The sequence below is a fragment of the Alligator mississippiensis genome, chromosome 1 (genome assembly GCF_030867095.1).
Source record: "Alligator mississippiensis isolate rAllMis1 chromosome 1, rAllMis1, whole genome shotgun sequence".
In the NCBI taxonomy this organism is placed as follows: domain Eukaryota; kingdom Metazoa; phylum Chordata; order Crocodylia; family Alligatoridae; genus Alligator; species Alligator mississippiensis.
The window spans coordinates 135,493,548-135,508,934 of NC_081824.1; the positions used below are offsets into that span (position 1 = coordinate 135,493,548).

Genomic DNA, 15,387 nt, shown 5'->3' on the forward strand with positions numbered 1-15,387 from the left:
AGACTTCATTTGTATTTTTTCCTGTGGCAAGGAAATCCTCGTTTTGGTAGTGAGTAAATTATCACTTGTTCCTTTTTTATCACTGACATTAAGGTAGGGGGATAGATTTTCTCCCATTGGCAAATACATTTCTATTATGATTTATAAAGCTTAACTTCCTGCTGTTTTGTAGCAGTTTCTAAAAGAAGCCAACTGTTTTTACACAAACTGATCAATCAGATGCAGTCTAGTTATTTACCTGCTTCAATACCCCTTAGATGTAATCCTGCCACTCTGAAAAAAACCCAAAACTTTAAATCTGTTGTTAAACAATTAAATAACTTTCTTTATTGTGTTGTTTATAAATTGAAGTTGAACACCGAGGTAAAATTTGCGTAAATAATGCAAAAAATGCATGTATGCCAGCTGCTCCCTGCCATTCCCAATAAGAGTCCTAACATTGATACAGTTTTCTGTTTTTATTATAAGAACATCAATGTCCAAAATATTTGAATTTCCTGCAAGTACTCCAGTTTGTCCTCATGGCTCCTCTCACCTGCATACTAGCTACTGAAGAGCAGACTCTCCTTATTCCAGAAGAAACCAGATCAGGATGTAGGTCCAATCCTTCTTTCCAGTCCAATTTGTCATTGTTACTGGAGAGACAGTCTAAGGCCATGATTCAATTTGACCTCAGACAGATGGAAGGAAAATGTAGTGTGACAAAAGAGGTGCTCTTGTAACTTCCAGACTTGTTCACATCCTTATTTCATCCCCTCCCAGTCTCAAGAAATGACAAAAAAACAAACAAACCAACAAAACCTTCTTGACAGAGATTTCACACCTCCTAGAACCATGGGCAATAAAACCAGTCCCTGAAATCCGAATCTTCTCTGGATCCTATTCTGGTTACTTTCTAGCAAACAAAGATGATGAGGTTGTCTAGTCTATCCCAGACCTTTAGAAACTGAACAGGTTGATAGAAGAAGTAATAATGGATAGAGAAGTTCTGGCTTCCATTATTTGTTGCAGTCTCTTCAAGATGTTTTCAAATATCAACAGATATAACAGAAGCTTATCTTCACATATCCTATCTCCATCAGGTGATGGAAATCACCACTGCCAATACAAATCATTGTTAACAGTCTGTTATCCATCCCCAGGATATTCAGTGGCAGTTGTAATAGCTGACCTGAGGAATATTTGTAGCTAGCATAGAGGTTGGAAACTTATGTCACATAGATTAAAAAGACCAGTGTGAATAGAAAGCCTGTGCATTTTACTTGCTTACTGGATATAGTAGTGAGTTTACTATCTTTATAATAAAAGACCCATAGTGGAGCTGGAACAGAATGTTTCATTGAAATGGATCCCAGGAGTGTGATGCACTTGGGATGGGGGGGTTATGAAATATGAACATTTATTTCATGCAAACTATTATGTAAGGTTTTAAAATTAGTTACAGTGGTATCCTCTCATCATAGAATTACTGTAATAAGTTTTGTCTGTGCAGTAAAATAAACTAGTTTAAAATACAGGAGACTGTGTTAAACCAGAGCTGCAAAACCTGCATAAAGTTTGCCCTGTTTGGAAGTGTGGAGTTTCCCAGTTGATATTTATCTGTCTTCAAGCTGTTCCTTTGGTTTTTGGCAATAGCAGTTAGTCTTGTCATACTTTAGTGCATATGGTTTAGCTTCCTGTGCATCAGGGGTGTCAATCTCAGTATGTGGAGAAGGCAGAACCCTATTGTAATTTTGATGTGTTTGAACCGAGATCAAGAAAGTGTAATTACATTTTCAGTTGTCATAATTGTAATTGTTTTAGTGTATAGCAGTAGGGTTGTATATAATATAAAGGAGCCACATAGGCACAATGGGGGTTAAATAACTGTCCTCTAATGCTATCCACATCCTATAAAGAATAATAATAACAATAATAATAATTAATAATTATAATAATAGCATTTATTTTTATATAGTTCTTTTCATCAGTAGGTCTCAAAAAAAGAGTCAGTGGGAGAGAACTGATTTGCCTGCCATCATCTAAAAAGATGGTATCAAAGTCAGGAAAGAAATGCAACTCTTCCAAGTGTCAGAGCAGTGCTTTATCCACTAGGCCATGTTCTCTCTCTAAGAACATAGTAGTACGAGTATGTCATGGTCAGTGCCACCCACTGAGAAAATCTCTACTTAAAGCCATTTCTGTTTCTGCCATTTTCCCCCCATCTTTCACCAAACTCCTTTTTATATTTTTCCTATGTTGCTTGTTTTGCCTTTTCTCTTCCTTTATTTTCTTCCTTTCAGCAGTTCCCATTCTCCTTTTCTCATCTATGTACCTCATTTTTACCCTTCCTGTATTCCACCACTAAAATAAGCAATGGGATAATTAACAGTGACAAGTTAGGTGTCTAGGCTTTTATGTTCACCCCACAATGAAATTAATGGAGGGAGGAAACAAGAGACACCTTTTCAGAGTTGTTGTTTCAGCTCTTATGAAATCTGAGAAGGCAGCACTGCAACAGTTTATACTCTATTCAAATTTGAAAACTTTTCTTTTACAGTCATGAAGGAGGAGACACTTTTAGTTTAAGGAAAGCTTCTGCCGTCTTACTATGGCATATGGACTGCAGCACCATCAAGCAGACTGAGTGCAGCATGTTGATATCTTTGTTGTAGGTTCTGAAAATGCCATTTCTCCACTACAGTAAACTTCTCCAGTTATAGCAGCTGATCTCACACAGCATTCATTCACCAGCACCTGCAAAACTCAAGGGGAGAAAATTAACAAATGGGTTACTCAGGAGTTTTCTAAGTATCTTCATTTTTTTTTTTTTTTTACTGCTTAAAATTTTTAAATGAATAATAACTTTTATTCAAATAGGCTGCTTGCAGAAGTTAAAAAAACGAAACAAAACAGCACTTTACTTTAAACTCCACATGCTTCAGCGCTGAGCCCAGCGGCAGACATGTTGCTTAAGGGCCTAATATGTTTTTTCCCTCACTACACGTGATTTTTGCATATGCTTTAGAAGTAGTGAAAAGTGTCTCTGTTAACTCAAACTAGTCTGGAATGTTGTGTTGAGAGGGTTTTTTCAGGCAAATATAAAGGCAAAGCTTAAAAGCAAATAGGACTGGAAAGAAATCAGCTTTCCTTAAGAAAGCAGAGAATGAGTTGCTGTCTCCTGAGCACATCATCTTGAGAGTTATAGTTAAAAGAAGAGCTGAAGGCTTTCAGGAAAAGCCCTGCAAAACTAGCAGCTGTGAAAGAAGTTTGGTGGACAGCATTTTGTAAGATATTTTTTTCTTCCATTTTAAAGATGTTTTAAAAATGAAAGTTCCATGGAATCTTGTCTTCTCCATAGCTTTTTTTTACGGGGTTACTTCTAGTATTTCACAGGGCTTTCCATTTTTAATGAATTTTACTTGACCTTTGACCATAACTTGAATCATAAATCAAATGTGATTCACTAATGCATTTCATTGATGAAAAGAAAAGGAAAAACAATGTAGTTCATATGTCACAAACCTGATACCTCTAAATGGTAGGAATAAGGATCCAGAGCACCGATACAAACCCACATTATTTGTAGCTGCTGTATTCTGCTCTTCATTTCAGTGATGTTTGGAGCTATAGTAAGTGGCACAGATAATAGAAGTATTAACAGAACTGGCACATTACTGTATACAGCAGCACTATATTCTAGTAGCACTATCTTTGGAAACATGTGCCTGTGTTTCAATAGAACCTGTCGATCTCAGATTATCCTTGTTAGCCATCTTCAGATCCACAGATAAGGCAATCGTGGAGCATCGTCATCCATGGCTGCAAGTGATTTAGAATCTACATCCAGACTTGTGAGCTGTATATTTATATGACTTCAGTTACTGAGTCAGTTTCTTTGCTGACTTTCAGTAGAGTTACACTAGCATAAAATTTGGCCCATATATCTGTTTCTGTTTGTTTTCTAATGCCAACAATTACAGCTGTCAGTTTTCTGGGAATATTTTGTTAGAAAATGACTAATGAAGTTTTTCCATAAGAAAGCAAGAAAAAAAAGTAAACAAATGTAAAGGTTTTAAGAAATATAAGATGAATGTTCTGTATTTACATTTATGTTTGGATGTTCATCTCTCTCTCCAGGTTTTATAGCAGGTATGCAAAGGAACCCACAAATGTCCCAGTATGGACCTCAGCAAACTGGACCTTCCATGTCGCCGCACCCTTCACCTGGAGGCCAAATGCATCCTGGAATTGGTAGCTTTCAGCAGAGTAATTCAAGTGGAACGTATGGGCCTCAAATGAGCCAGTATGGACCACAAGGTAAAATAACCAACAATCAAAGTTGCTGTTGATCTGTATGATAAAAATGGATTATTTGGGGTGAACTGTACCCTTTGTTTTGAAATGATTTACAAATTTTGTTAGCTCACATCATGGAACTTCATACTGTTGCTGGGAAGAAAATTCATTAGCTTATGGCATTTGAGTTACCTTATCCCATAGAAGAAGCCAAGTAGGAGGCAGGGGTGTAGGTTGTAGCCGTGTTGGTCTAAGGAAGTAGGAGGCAGGGAATTCATATATCTGAATGAGCAGTTTGGGGGGTAAAGTGTACATTGACTCCTTTTCTAATTTTCCCTCATCTGATTCATTGACTAGCTGAGCATCCATATAAAAAGAAAATGATACAAGACTTGCCAAAGGTAAAGTAATTGATGCTTTGTAGGTTTTACAATCTGCTGAAGTCTGTTTCCTAGAGAGACAGGAGAAATGGCCTCATGGGTTTTTTTTATTTTGAATTTAAGCCACAGATTTACCATATTAAGCAGCAGCACCCTCCATACTCACAACTGTTCTACACAAGCTGCCTCCTGAATTGGAACATTGTAACCTCCCCAACATGGCATCAGGAATGGACTAACTATCATGGTCACTCAGCAATAATTAGTCTGCCACTAACACCATATGGATGTGGCTACCTTGCTTCCTGTCCAGAAGCCAGACCATACAGAGCAGTACATGGTATTTGATGGCACCACCCCAGCACAGTAAAGTTGTAGTGTAGACATAACCTTAGACCAGTTGTTCTCAACCTTTTTAGGCTCAAGGCACCCCTCAATAGACTCGAGGCACCTCTCTGTCACTTTTGTGTATTGAGTGCCACCCCATTTCAAAAATTAATTTATCACGATTTACCGCCTTATACCAAGGCCAGGCAGTGGGTGTAGGGAATGACCAGGCAGGGACTAAGCCTGTGCTTATCTGCTTATACCTTTATACCTTGTGACACCCTTCAAAGGATCTCATGGCAGCCCTGGGGGCCCCAGCACCCTGACTAAGAATCATTGCCTTAGAACCAGGGGTTCTCAACCAGAGTGCCATGAGATCTTGTCAAAGCTGCAAGAGGATGCCACACTATGTTAGCACTGTTAGATAAACCAGAAGATTTCAAATAGGAATCCATAGCGTCAAAAACATTCAGACCTGTTGTCACCTTTCTGAGTTCTTTACAACAGAATTGCTCTGTTATGTTTCTGTAGTTAAGAAATGAGTGAAACCTAAGAGCTGACATTTTCTGAGGGAAAATGGTGGTTCCCAGCCCTGAGTCCAGTGGGGCTGGGAACCACTGTCTGGGATAAATTACAAATGCTACAGGTTTGCTGTGTTGTGTGAAACAGTCATTTCACTTCACGGTAGTTCATACAAACATGTTCATTGGTTAGGTGTGTTTGGGTGTGTATCCCTTCAGTTTTGGAGTTTACGATTTGAGTAATTGCATAGTTTCACAATTTGGAACAGCCAAATTTCACCTGTATATTTCAAGTATAGGTGTAGTGTTTCAGTACGTCAATACGTTCAATACATTCATTAGTAAATCACTGAAACCCACCAAACTGTTTAGTTTCACATATTTCATGTTTCTTTAACTGCTTTTTGTCATCACCTACAGTATATTGGCATGGTCTTAATTATGCCTATATCTCCTACTTTTCTTCCTTTGCTATTCTTCTGTCTTCTTTGAATGGAAAATAAAGATCTCTTGGTACATTTTACAAGAGCAGGAATTTGCCTTGGTTATAAGCTGGCTCAAGAATTTGTCCTTCTCAAGTCTGGGCAACCTGTTCCACCCTGCTTCATTATTTTCCTTTCAGTCAAGAAATCACAGCATTTGAACACTGCACTATAATACACTGGCTTGTTGATGAAGTTGTTATGACTAATTATTCTGTATGTATTAAGTCTAAGTAAATGGCTGTCTTCACTGGATGGGCTCTCTGGCCCTAGGAGCTGCTTGTAAGATTTATACCACTGTCACTCCAAAAAAGTGCCATCAGAAATCCTCACAAATCATATGAATCTGTGGGGTCACTGTGCTCATTTTCTTGGAGGCCATGATTGTTATCTCTAGGATGCACTTAAGTTCTGCCAAACCAGAGACTAAATATTACAAAACAGGCCCCAAAACCAGACCTCCTTTGGTAGGTGGAACCCCAGGACTAGTTTGAAATTATATTGTGACTGTGAGGGTTAAAAGTCTTTTAGTGAGCCTGATAATTCCATAGTTACTGTGGGAATGTAGTATTGAGCTCTAATGTATATGGTTTGTGAATTTTAACTAACCCTTCAGATTAAGAACAAAAAACAGCTCCTTTATTTTCCCTGTTTGAGAGAATTGTAGAAGGATTAAAAAAAAACCCAACAGAAAAACAGAAAAAAACTATTTCTGCCCCTGGATATTTAATGCATACAACCTTGAAGTATGTAGTTGTTTGTCTTTAATGGATAACCTTTATAAAGTATACAGCTGCTTAGGAGCTTAATGAATTTCTAGTTAAGCCACTTGAATATATTTGGACAATATTTCATTTTGAATTAGATCAAGAAACTTGTCCAATTCAGCACGTTCTGGCTCTTGCTTGCTTACTTACAACCTGTAATAACTGTTTCATTGAGAGAGGTCTGTATTTTGATTTCCAGAAATTCTGTAGAGAGCTCAGGAGCATGCAACTGGAAATGAGTTCTAACAGGAATGGCAATTTTAGTATTCTGGGTTCTGTCAGAATTAATCCCTCTCCCTTTATTTTGCTGGCTCTTTCTGTCCTGTCCCAAATCCCTTTCTCTTTTATCCCTGTGATACAGTTGTTGTAGTGGTCTGAGCACAAGAGTCAGAGCCACAAACCCATGAATTCTAATTCTGGCTCTGTCTCTGGCTCCTCCTTTCAGCTTGGGCAAATCAGTGAATTCTATTGTTTCAGTTTCCTTAACTGTAAAATGGAGAGATTACTGTATTTGCTTGAATCCAGGACTAAGTCTTTTCCCTCATTTAACCCTAGGGGTTGTGGGGGGATCTTCATCTTGGATCTGAGTAACAAAGCTAGGGCTGGAGCTGCTGCTGCCTGGCCAGGTTGGTTCAAGGTAGCTTCTGGAGATTGTGAGGTGCAGGGATGGGAGCATCAGGAGACTATACAGCAGCAGGGAAGCTGCTGTGGCTACAGGGCCAGAGCCAGAACCACTACAGGGGAAGTGGTGTTGGGGAGGAGCATGTAACCAGGAGGAAAGCAGGTGGCAGGGGGGTAGGCACCAGGGGGATAGGGGCAAGAGAGAAGTGGGTGGAGTGAGGGACCAAAGGGGAGGGCCGGCTACCTATCCCTGCTGCCACTTGCCCCCCTGTCGCTACTTTCTTTGCTGCAGTGGTTGTGGGGAGAGGAAGTTTATTCTATACATTAAAAATTATAACAAACTGGATATTTTCCATGTATAGAATGTAACTATTAGGGAGTCATCTTAAATTTTAAGTCATCTTGGTTTCAGGTAAATATCCCAGGGATGTGCACAGATAAATGACTTAAGTCCAATTAACTGGTGCATCCCTTTTATCTGGAAAGCATTTTTGTTGCTGTAAAATACTGCTGGAATGCTTACTTATATTTGAACAGTGAGCAGCTATCTTGACTGGTAAAAAGTCCAGTGAATTTATTATGTACCATCACGATTGTAAGCCATATTGCTACTGTAGAGATTCTGCATTCTTGGGAATAGCAAGTGTCAGTGCAGTAAAACATTAGTTAGCCAAGCTGATTGAATGGGAAGGTTTTTATACTAAATCAATGCATTTAAGTAACGTACCGAATATTACTTTCTTTTTCTCTTGAGTTCAGCACTTTTTCTCATCTCTTTGTAGATTTAAGTACCTATGTAATGATTTTATGGGCTGTGGTCAGGAAGAAATTGTTATTAAAATGTGAACTTGGAGGACCAGAGGGGAATGAACGTCATTGTCATTAACAAGTAGTTTGAAAAGGGCCTAGTGAAGAGCATGATGGACATACGGTTTGCTCTTCAGCCAGCTCTTGGTGATCCCCGGGACTGGTGATCATAAAAATAGTGCCCTTCAGGTTCTGAGCTGTATAAGTTTTCCCCATGCAAATTTGACCATTGATGAAACATCAACATGAATGTCAATAATAATATTCAGTGTTCCGAATTACTAAGCAGAATGTGGCTTATCCCCTCTCCAGTTATTTTTTAAATTTAAATGTTTGTTTATATTTTAGCTTCTAGTATATAGTTCTCCTTTTTGTTAATGAGCATCATGTGTCCTTGGTGCTCTAACATTACCCTTCTGATGGTCAATACATACGTGATGGTACTGATGCAGAGATCTGTATATAAGTCCCCTTTGGCTGGTCAAGTCAAAACTTCCTTTTATGATGACTTCATTAAATATTTCTTTGAGATACGAAATGTCTGTATCTATACAGAGCACACAAACAATAGGAAATTAGCCTAGAAAGGGGGAACTTCATAACAGCAGTAGGCAGCCTTTTCCATTGGCCAGTACTTCTCTCCGTCGCAACACAAGGTGAACTTTTGTAGTTGAAGCCCCCTGCTGCCAAACACCCACCAAGCCCCTTGTCCATTTGCAGGATCCAGTGGCTCTGTGGGCTGTAGGTTGCTGACCTCTGCTTTACAACGTTAAAACACATTTGAAATAAAAAGTGGAGCAATCAAAAAAACCTTTTATAGTACACATGGCTATGCCTGCGATGAGAAGCATGTAATAATGCTACATTAGTTATCTTTAATTATGAAGATAACCACTGTATTTTAACAATCATTGTGCTACATGTTAGATCTTAAATTATTAACATTAGAAGAATTCCTTAGACTCACATTTGAATTTCACTGTTTTGTTCATCCAGCAGAACACTTAAGCCGTAAGGCTTCGTTTTTAGCACATGAGCAGTCCCATTTAACAAAACTGGTCCACTTATGTACTTGAAGTTAAATATGTGTCAAATGCTTGGCTAAATTGGCTTCCATTTAAATGTTGCCTATCTGTCAGAGTCCACCTCTGCAAACCCTTACTCAAGAGATTAGTCCTTTATTCTCCCTATAGAACTTCTCATACAAGTGAAAACTACTCCTGTAAGCTCAGGCTTGTAAGAATTAGCCTCTTGCTTGTGGTCTGATCTGTTTATAGTCCGTTTCACTTTGTCTTCATGCACATTTATGGTGCTTTAGTTCAGAGTAATGGCAAAGCCTGTTTGCTAAGAAGAAAGAATTCTATCAGGGCCAGGCTACAGCTGGAAAAAATTCCCACAGAAATAAAAACCACCACAAACCTCACCACCTTTTGCTTCAAATTCACGGTGCACTTTTGCTTTACACAGGCCATGTCCACGAGGCGCTTACTGTGCAGAAGACAAATTCTACTGCGTATTAGCATGGATGGCAAAAACCATGCTAATGGGCAGTTGATTTAGTCTGCTGCACATTAACATCGCAAAAAGCGTTCATCTGCCATAATGCATAGTAGTGCTGATTATGGCACATTAAGTTAGTGCCTGTTATTACAGGTACTAAAAGTAATCCACTGTAATTACAGTGCATTAATGAACATGTAGACGCGCCCAGTGTCACAGAGAGGCAGTTAATATCTAGCATAAATTCATGCAATTTCTCTCCCCAGAATCAGAGAGAAGCACAGTCAAAATGCAAACTGTTCATTATGGGAACTGTTCTTTTCATTCTTTGTCCATGCAGCACCGCTCACAATGAGATGATGGTGTTCTAGTCCGTTATTCGGCTGCTGCATGCTCCTGTAATACAGTATAAATAAATGGTAAAAATAAAGGACAGATTGTAGCCTTGTCTCTTACTGCACTTCTGGAAAGCATTCGCATAGTGTGGTCATATGGACCGTGTGAGAACTAGAAAAAATGAAAACTCGTTGGAGGATGATTGAGGGTGGGATTTTCTCAAAACCCACAGTGTCACCTTAATTCTTCTGTCATTGAAACTGATGGTAAATCCAAGTGATCTGAGGTGGGCTGAATACTGATTCTTTTGAATCCCCACCCTTTAAACTTAAAACAAGGCAATATAAAGCCTTTCAAATCTAACTTAGCCTCCTAAAACCAGGAGTGGTATTTATATTTAGTTTATTCTCCCCTCCTCTGGAGTTGTCTAGAAATGGAAGGGTGTCAAAACACTGACCGTGATTCTGCAGCTGCAGTTCACACACAGTAAAACCTGGGAAAAGTAGACAGAAATTTGAACTGCTCTGCTTTTGGCAGGTCATTATTGTGTTCACTAGGGCTTGCTTGGATTGGATAGGGATGGCTTGAGGGGCGGGAGGGGGGGTGGCATTTTTTATTACCTTTCTTCCCCTTTTTCCACTTCTAATTATCATTTTGCTAGTAACTTCAGTTCCTTTCTCTTCTGTGTCTGAGACACCACATCTCTGGGTTCATTATTAATTTGCTTGGTTGAGCTGGAATCTAAAATCCACTGGATACAGAGGGGAGGAGTTGCTCACTAGTACTCCAGAGCTACTGTGCCAGGCTTGTACCCACTTGAAAAGGGTGGGCTCTTGGACTTGGCTGCCTGACACGTCCAGCTGATGCGGGCTGGCCCAGCATCTGCTGCATTCATTGTGTTTAATGCTGCATCCATCTGTTTTCTGTCAAAGCCACTGCCAACAAATTACTAATCTATTAGAGAAACATGGAAATAAGATTGCACTCCTCATCCCTGGCTTTTTCTCTTATATTTTGTTTGGCTTTTATTTTTGCCTTTTTTGTGGTCTGGGAAAGGTGTAAGAATAGCCAGTACTTGAGGGACTGGGGAAATGCTTAGCAAAAAAAACAAAACAAAAACAGTGGAACAAACATTGAAACGTGTTTTCCTTTCTGAAAAGATATCATTGCCCTGTACACTTGCCCTGGAGATGAAGGATTAGAAATTATTTTAACTGAGCCACACGTGTTTATGGAGAAGATTTGTCTGTTTTTGTGTGTGATTTTTAGTTGCAGAAGCCAGAAAAAGAGAAGTAGAAACGTTTTCTTCGTGATATAATATAGTGTCAAAATAGAACGATGATGCTTGGTCTGCTGTTGAACACTGCTCTGTTGAATCTAGTTGATGAAAGAGTGAGAGGAGGAGAAATAAGAAAGATACAAATTCGGGGCAAGATTCAACCTGGATATAAGCTGAAGCAACAGTTGTTCCCATTGCCTTCGTGGGAGTTCTGTGTATTATAATACAAGGGCTGAACTTGCTCTTGGTTGGAAAATATTTTATGTGCAGTGTGCCTGCAATACGTATTCATATGCTATACATTGTGTTTGTGTGGGTTTGCTCCACCCTATTGCATAAGTCTTTTTGATACCAGGAAGTCTGAAAACTGGAGTAGTAGCTGAGTGCTGTGTTACTAGCTTAACGTTAAGCCAGAAAGTGGAAAATTCTAACAAGCTCTTCCTTTGGTGGCCACCTGATTTTGACTGGAGAAATATGGCTGCAGGAGGCAACAATCACCAAGATTATCTTCAAGAGTGTTTGCTCACTGAACAGAAATGTCAGTAGACTGTGTCTATGACTGAACGATGAAAAAAAGTAACGGGACACTGAATGCAGAGTACAGCTACATCTGGAGATTTTCATACTTGCTTAGCTGCATTGTGGGGATCCTTCTATGAAACAACCACACATAAATACTTGGTTTCTAAAACAAGAGTAAAGTGTTATTTAATTTCCTTGGAAAGCATAGGTCACATATGTTTTCACTGTCGAAAGCTTGTTACCAAATGAGTCACTTATGAATGGCAGTGTGAGGAGGTGGGGTGAACAAGATAGAGTGAAACAGCATGATTGTATAAATTAATTACACGTGCATTCAAAAAATGACTGAATAGGTTTCTTTTTTAATATAAACAGGAGTAGGGTGGGGGAAGTATTGTATTCCATTTCCGTGTTGGGTGGCAGGGTGGGTAAGGGAACATCTTGGTTCCTGATTTCAGAGGAAGACTTCACTGAATTGTATCCTTTAAATAAGCAAGGGAATATTGAGGAACAGTCAGGGCATTCCACTCTGAGTTATCCCTTAGGGAGGAATTGAGCTGTATCTCCGGTCACTTGGGGGTGATGGGAAAAGATATTGCAAAGCTGATGAACAAGTCAGTGAAATGAGGGCTTTTCCTTTAAATAGATATTCCTTTAAAATGCTTTTCTATCAAGTCAGTCTTTTCTTCTCTCACGGTCTTTTTATTATTATTATTACTTTTATTTTTATATAGATAAACTGAATAGTGTACTCTCATTTCCTCTTAGGCCTTAAGTACAATAGGAAAATTAGTAGTCAAATTACCAGAGCTGCTGCAAAAGATACAGCCACGTCAGCAGTAGCAAGAGTGTAACTTGGACTGCAGACTGGGATCTTAAACGCTTACATCCTTTTTTCCTGCACAACTTTGTGCTGTTGCTGACTACTGTTGTAATAGGGGTATTTGTTTCCTACCATAGAGATACCCTTTAAGTTATATGCTGCTTTTTGATGCTGCCAAAATGTAAACATACCAACTTAAAATGAAGAAGGTGTTCCAGAATAATTAGTGTCTAAATATAAAGAGGAAAGTGTGTTGGCTTAGATACTGTTGAAGATTCATTAATGTTTGTTAAACAAAAATAAAAATTGGCATACGTAAAATGTTACGTTAAATACTAAGTCTTTTTCTACCTCATGCAGCTGTGAAAGACTTCAGGTAAAGATAGAGGTATTAATGTTTGGGCATAATTATGTGTTTGAGAGCCATACTCCAGTTCAGTGGGGTACCTGCTACATTTTAACACGTGTCCTAGGTATATATTTTTAGTGGACAGCTATAAATCTTCCACTGTTTTATGCCTCAGAAGTTGCATACAGGCATATAGGGCATTTGTACACATGCTTGCATTGCAGTGCCAGGCGCTTTTAAAAGTACACAGCGAATACATTTGTATAAATAGCAAAATGCATGTCAGCGCTGAGAAAATGGTGGCAGTGCGTTTTTGAACTAAAATGGATCAAAGGTGTTTTAGTTCAAAAGTGAGCCATCACCATTTTCTCAGCACTGATGAGCATTTTACCATTTATACAAATGCATGCAATGCAGTACCAGGTGCATCAGCCCACGTGTGGAGCAGACTCAGTTAATCGAATCTGCTCCAACGCGCGAGATCTCCATGTTGGAGCAGACAAATGTGTTGTATAAATGCCCATAGTCCACAGAATCTCAAACAGTACTGTGCATCATAAACAAAACAATTGTTTAAGCACAGCAGCTAGATGATGGACAACTGGAGAGGAGAAAGAGTGAACATTTGAAACGCTGAATAACTGATAAGTACAGTAAAGAACTTGGTAGGACACTGAGTTCTGCCTGGCATCTGAAAGAGAGAAGGGGAGTGGAAAGTTTCCTAAAGACCTTGGAAGGGGTCAGCACTGGTACATTTGTCTGTTATAAATGAACAGAATGTCCAGAGCAGAATGTTTAGTAGCAGGACTCTAATGTAAAGACCCCTGTGGTAGAATTACAGGAGGATGAGAACTGAGAATGTGAAATGACAAAAGAAAAGAAAGAAGCTGAACTAGAAATGAATGTATATAATGAACTTATTTTATGCCAGGTGTCTCTTTGGTGCATGACACATTTCTGAACAACACATGTTAACACTTGGGAGGATGTGCACTTCTATATTCTCACTATCCTAAATAATTTTTGGCTGACAAATATGGAAAGTAATGTGCTAAGAATTATTAGAAATTCTTACGTGTGTCCTGTGATACTCAGATTATTTGACTGTACAGAGGATTTTCCAGCAGGCAACTTCTGAAGTGGAAATCCTGTATCAAAAATTTACATTTTTCTCTGTGCTTGTTCTTTTATTCAGGAAATTATTCCAGACCACCAACGTACAGTGGGGTGCCCAACACGAGTTACAGTGGCCCAGGACCTGGCATGGGTATAAATGCCAATAGTCAGATGCATGGACAGGGGCCAAGCCAGCCTTGTGGAACCATGCCCCTGGGACGGATGCCATCAGCTGGGATGCAGAGCAGACCATTTCCTGGAAACATGAGCAGTATGACCCCCAATTCTCCTGGCATGTCTCAGCAGGGAGGTCCGGGCATGGGCCCACCAATGCCAACTGTGAACCGTAAGGCACAGGAAGCAGCTGCTGCAGTGATGCAGGCTGCTGCAAACTCCGCTCAGAGCAGGTATGCATCTAGGTGAAGGAATTTTAAATAAATGGAAAGATACTTTGTATTAATCCAGAAGCTTTGAATATAACAGTGATGTGTATGTATATTTTTGGGACAAGGGAGGATGTGAAAGAACAAATGGCTTAAATGTTAGGGGAACATGTAGTACTATTACATTTTTGTAAACTGTCCTTGCAAAGAACAAATATGACAATGGAGATGATTGGCCATTTCCAATATGGTTTCTAATTCTGTGGGCTTTTGGGAAAGCCCCCAAGGTTATAGTGACACCAAGAGCCAAGCCTTTGCAATATAAAATTGAGATTGTTTATATATCCAATGAAGCCCTCTTCTGTAGCTGCTATGGGGCTAGAACAGGGGTGGGCAAAATGTAGCCCATGGGCCAGATGCAGCCCACCAAGCCATTCTGTCCAGCCCACAGGGCCCCTAAAAAGTTTAGAAAATTAATATTTATCTGCCCCTGGCTACCTGTCATGTGGCCCTCGATGGCTTACCAAAACTCAGTAAGCGGCCCTCCACCCAAAATAATTGCCTGCCCCGAGCTAGAATGCGTTCCCCTGCAGTAACGTGTTCCTGTATTTACTGCCTATGTTAACAGCACAAGGAGAGGGTTCAATTTCCCAAAGTTCCCATTTCCTACGTAGGTGGGAAGGCAGGCTGTAGGATTGTAAAGCCTTTGGCTTTTGCCTGACACAAATACCAGCACAGCTGAGCTGTCAAAGAGGGAGAAGCAGTCTTTGCCAAGTCTAACCACAGAGCAGTGCCGTGTAGAGAAACTCAAGGTATCTCTGAACAAGATAACCTGAGGTATCGGAAGCATTATAGCCACATTAGTGCAACTCTGCTCAGGCTAATAAGCCTAAGCA

The 15,387-nt window shown here is 39.6% G+C and overlaps 1 protein-coding gene across 10 annotated transcripts in view; it reads left to right on the forward strand.

The window, feature by feature from the left end:
• ARID1B (AT-rich interaction domain 1B) overlaps window positions 1-15,387 on the forward strand; it is a 432,896-nt gene that overhangs the window by 336,558 nt on the left and 80,951 nt on the right. For all 10 annotated transcript variants that reach the window (XM_059714373.1, XM_059714361.1, XM_059714369.1 and 7 more), the window contains 2 exons: window positions 4,120-4,299; window positions 14,188-14,515. In XM_059714373.1, coding sequence (XP_059570356.1) covers window positions 4,120-4,299; window positions 14,188-14,515 — 508 coding nt within the window. The remainder of the gene's footprint in view (window positions 1-4,119; window positions 4,300-14,187; window positions 14,516-15,387) is intronic.